The sequence below is a fragment of the Melospiza georgiana genome, unplaced genomic scaffold (assembly GCF_028018845.1).
Source record: "Melospiza georgiana isolate bMelGeo1 unplaced genomic scaffold, bMelGeo1.pri scaffold_29, whole genome shotgun sequence".
Classification (NCBI taxonomy): Eukaryota; Metazoa; Chordata; class Aves; order Passeriformes; family Passerellidae; genus Melospiza; species Melospiza georgiana.
The window spans coordinates 1,662,135-1,666,193 of NW_026652215.1; the positions used below are offsets into that span (position 1 = coordinate 1,662,135).

Below are 4,059 nucleotides of genomic sequence, written 5' to 3' on the forward strand. Positions count from 1 at the left end.
TGGCTCAGGTCACCGATGTGAACCCCGAGGGTGCTTCAAAATTCTGGCGCCTATGATTTAAAATATATTATGTTGTTGTCATTTACAGAATACACCCTGTGGGAAGAGGGATGGAAGTGTTTATTATGCTAATAGCAATGAGTATGCTAATAATGAGGCAAAGGCGGAATTGACAATCAACCATCTAGCTGGAGAAGGACAACACAGCCTACCAGATGATCAAGCAGCAGGTATCCTCAGAGAAGTATTGGATGATATCAAAGAGATGGCTTTGAAAGCTTTAATCCAGGTATTGGATGGTAGCACCCCCAATTTGGACTAGCTTGGGTGGCTGCAGCTAAAGCTTTAGGACAATTACACCATTTGGGTGCCTGTTAAGTAAGCAAACCAATGCTACCTCCCTCACACTGAGGGGCCTGCTCTCAGACATAGAGACCCTCAGACATTCCAGCTTGCAGAACAGCGATAGAATTTTTATTCTGGGCACATGGGCATAGCTGTGTAGACTCTGAGGGCATGTTTTGCATGAACCTCTCCAGCCACAGAGAGTCAATCCACAAGAGCATTCAAGTACTGAATGAAGAGTTCAAGAAGCTTCAAGTGGAAAACAAAGACTGGTTCAATAAACTCTTCCAATCCAAGGGATAAAAGGCTTGGATGATATCTATCTAAAACAGGACATTTAATTTTCCTAGTTGTTGTTGTATTGCTAATTGTCTCATGTTTGTTTAGATGCTTTTAGAAAGTCTTACAAAATTCTTTCAGTTTTGTCTTTGTTGTAAAACAGAAAGAGGGAAGATACCCAACACAGGCTCCTCAGGGACTCCTTGGAGGAGAGAACTGGAGGTCCGGAAGGCACAAAAACCTCTCAGAGACTCAATTTTGGAAGGAAATTCCTTAAAAGTTCCTAAAAGTATTCTTAAATCCATAAAGTACCTTAAAAACCTTGAGTATCTCAAGGCATTAATGAGCCCCACTGAGTGTCAGTACAAAGCTCCCCAGGGACTCATTAAAGGAGATAACTGGGGCCATGATTCAAAAACCTCTGGCACAGTGTGTATTAAAAGGGAAACACCAAGTACCTTAAAATAACTGAAGTACCCTGTAGTATTAATGAGCCCCACTGAGTGTTGTTACTGACAAAGCCTCTCCAGGGAATAATTACTGCAGATAATTGGAGGCCATGATTGCACAAACCTCTCAGAGACTCCAAGGCAAAAGCCAAACCCAAAGTCCGTTCAAAAAGCTGCAGTCCCTGCAGGGAGCATTAAGGATTCCCCAGGGCCATTGCTGAGCAAGGCTCCCCAGGGACTCCTTCCAGCACATCCTTGAGGCCACTGGGATGTGGGCTAGGGGGGGATGCTGAGGTCAGGACAAGGGGCTGACAGTGCCTAGCCTGGCTGAGGCTGTGCCAGGAGGCCCCAGGGCCTCAGCACAAGGTGTCTCCTCACAGCCCTTGGTGGCACAGATCCTGCTGCTGTGCCTCAGGGCACCAAGATTTGGCTTCTCTTTGTCCCCAACTGTCATCACTGCCTCCAGTTCTCTGCTCTGCCTGGGGCCTGGGGACACTTTCTCATTTGTGCTCTTCAGTGGGACCCATTAAATGTCCAAGAAACTTTGGAGTTGGATTCTGCCTTGGAGTTCTGGAGAGGTTTCTTCAGCTCCCTCTCAGGGACTGATGGTCAGGGCCTCAGCACGAAGCTCCAGAGGCTCATTAAAGTCCTTGTGCTGTGTCTGTGCTGCTGAGCTGGGCTGGGCTCCTGGCACAAAGGCAGCTCCTGGTAACGAAGAAGAGCTTCAAAAGCACATTTCTCTTGATGAGCAGCTCTTCTGCCAGCCCAGATGGGCTAGGGCACTGCCTGCAGCCACCCCGGGCACAGCACAGAGGCACAGAGAGCTTCAATCAGTCAGGGCTGGGAAGGTGCTGAGAAGTGCCTGGGGCAGAATCACTGCAAGCCCTTGGCACAGGAACCTCTGGCTGCAGGACAATGCAGCTGCAGCTCCTGGAATGATCTCCTAAAGCTGGAACATCGAGCTGGAACATCCCAATGCCTGCAGACCCTGTGAGTACATTCTCTGATTGTCTCTTGTGCAGAGCATCCAGGGGTGCCCAGGTCCTGCAGAGCAGGGTCCTGCAGCCCAGGGCGCTGTGCTGGGGCAGGGACTCTGCTGCCTGCCAGGGACAGCTCTCAGCCAGCCCTGGCAGCTGCTCCCAGCACTGGGGGACAAGATCTGGGTGGGAGGAGACAGCTGGTCAGGCTTGGAAGTGTTCTCCTTGTGTGGGGTGTTGATGCTGCATTGTTCAGGACTGCTCCCAGCATGGCATTTAACTGCATGACATTTCCAAGTAGATTATACAGGGAGCAGAGCAAGGCAGGGGTTGCATAAAGGGGAAAACCTGCTTTTTGAATCTAATGCTCTGGGTTGCCTGGGTGAGAAACAGCCCACAGATATTCATCTCTCTGTTAAGGCTGAGAAAAATAAACAAAAAAAATTCTCTTAGATGTGAATAAACTGGGCTGTTACAAAGATCAGCAGAGGCCCCCTCACAGGCAGCATCAGTGTTCCTTTTCCAGCCTCCTCAGGGTTGATATTACTTTGCCATCAGAGCCTGCAGAGCCAGACCTGCCCCTTGGCAATGCCAGAGCTGGGAGGGGTCTGCAGGGCAGAGCTGAGCCCCCAGGGCTGGGCTGGGCTCTGGCAGCACTGGCAGGGCCCAGCCCTGGGCACAGTGAAGCAGCTGCTGGAAGGGACAGCTCCAGGCAGCAGAGCCCTGGGCAGGCAGAGGGGGGAAAGTTCCCCCAGGCTATGCTAGGATATTTTAAGTCCTCTCCAAACCCAAGTATTCCATGATTACTTTTCTTACAGATCCCCATGCCAAGGCACAGCAAATGTCCAACAGCAGCTCCATCAGGCACTTCCTCCTGCTGGCATTGGCAGACACGCGGCAGCTGCAGCTCCTGCACTTCTGCCTCTTGCTGGGCATCTCCCTGGCTGCCCTCCTGGCCAACGGCCTCATCATCAGCGCCATAGCCTGTGGCCACCACCTGCACACACCCATGTTCTTCTTCCTGCTCAACCTGGCCCTAACCGACCTGGGCTCCATCTGCACCACTGTCCCCAAAGCCATGCACAATTCCCTCTGGGACACCAGGAACATCTCCTACACTGGATGTGCTACACAGCTCTTTTTCTTTCTGTTCTTCATTGGAGCAGAGTATTTCCTCCTGACCATCATGTGCTACGACCGCTACGTGTCCATCTGCAAACCCCTGCACTACGGGACCCTCCTGGGCAGCAGAGCTTGTGCCCACATGGCAGCAGCTGCCTGGGCCAGTGCCTTTCTCTATTCACTGCTGCACACAGCCAATACATTTTCCCTGCCCCTGTGCCATGGCAATGCCCTGGGCCAGTTCTTCTGTGAAATCCCACAGATCCTCAAGCTCTCCTGCTCACACTCAAACCTCAGGGAACTGGGACTTCTTGCTGTTGGTGTCTGTTTAAGTTTTGGCTGTTTTGTGTTCATGGTTTTCTCCTATGTGCAGATCTTCAGGGCCGTGCTGAGGATTCCATCTGAGCAGGGACAGCACAAAGCCTTTTCCACCTGCCTCCCTCACCTGGTCGTGGTCTCTCTGTTTCTCAGCACTGGCACATTTGCCTACTTGAAGCCCTCCTCCATCTCCTCCCCATCCCTGGATCTGGCCGTGTCAGTTCTGTACTCGGTGGTGCCTCCAGCCCTGAACCCCCTCATCTACAGCCTGAGGAACCGGGAGCTCAAGGCTACAGTGTGGAGACTGATGACTGGAAAATTTAGAAAACATTAAACTGGTTGCAAATTTGTGCGTATCTCTTGTAATAAAAGTCATATTTGGCACATTTGTTGGATTGGCTATTTTCCCGTCTGCTTTAATTTTTTAATATTCTCCCTAAACCAAGGCCACTGTTTCTGCCATTTCTAGTTTTTTTTCTCTCCACCTTCCCTGTGGCCCCAGACTGTGTCAACGGGACCTGTGTTCTCAGTGGCTTCAAATGAAATAAGGGATCTCCCAGCAAAATTTT

At 50.8% G+C, this 4,059-nt stretch overlaps 1 protein-coding gene across 1 annotated transcript; it reads left to right on the top strand.

Moving 5' to 3' along the window:
* Positions 1-2,891: 2,891 nt before the first annotated feature.
* LOC131096334 (olfactory receptor 14A16-like) lies at positions 2,892-3,824 on the top strand. The gene has a single exon (XM_058044672.1). It carries the CDS (start codon positions 2,892-2,894, stop codon positions 3,822-3,824), a length of 933 nt encoding a protein of 310 aa, XP_057900655.1.
* The last annotated feature ends 235 nt before the right edge of the window (positions 3,825-4,059 follow it).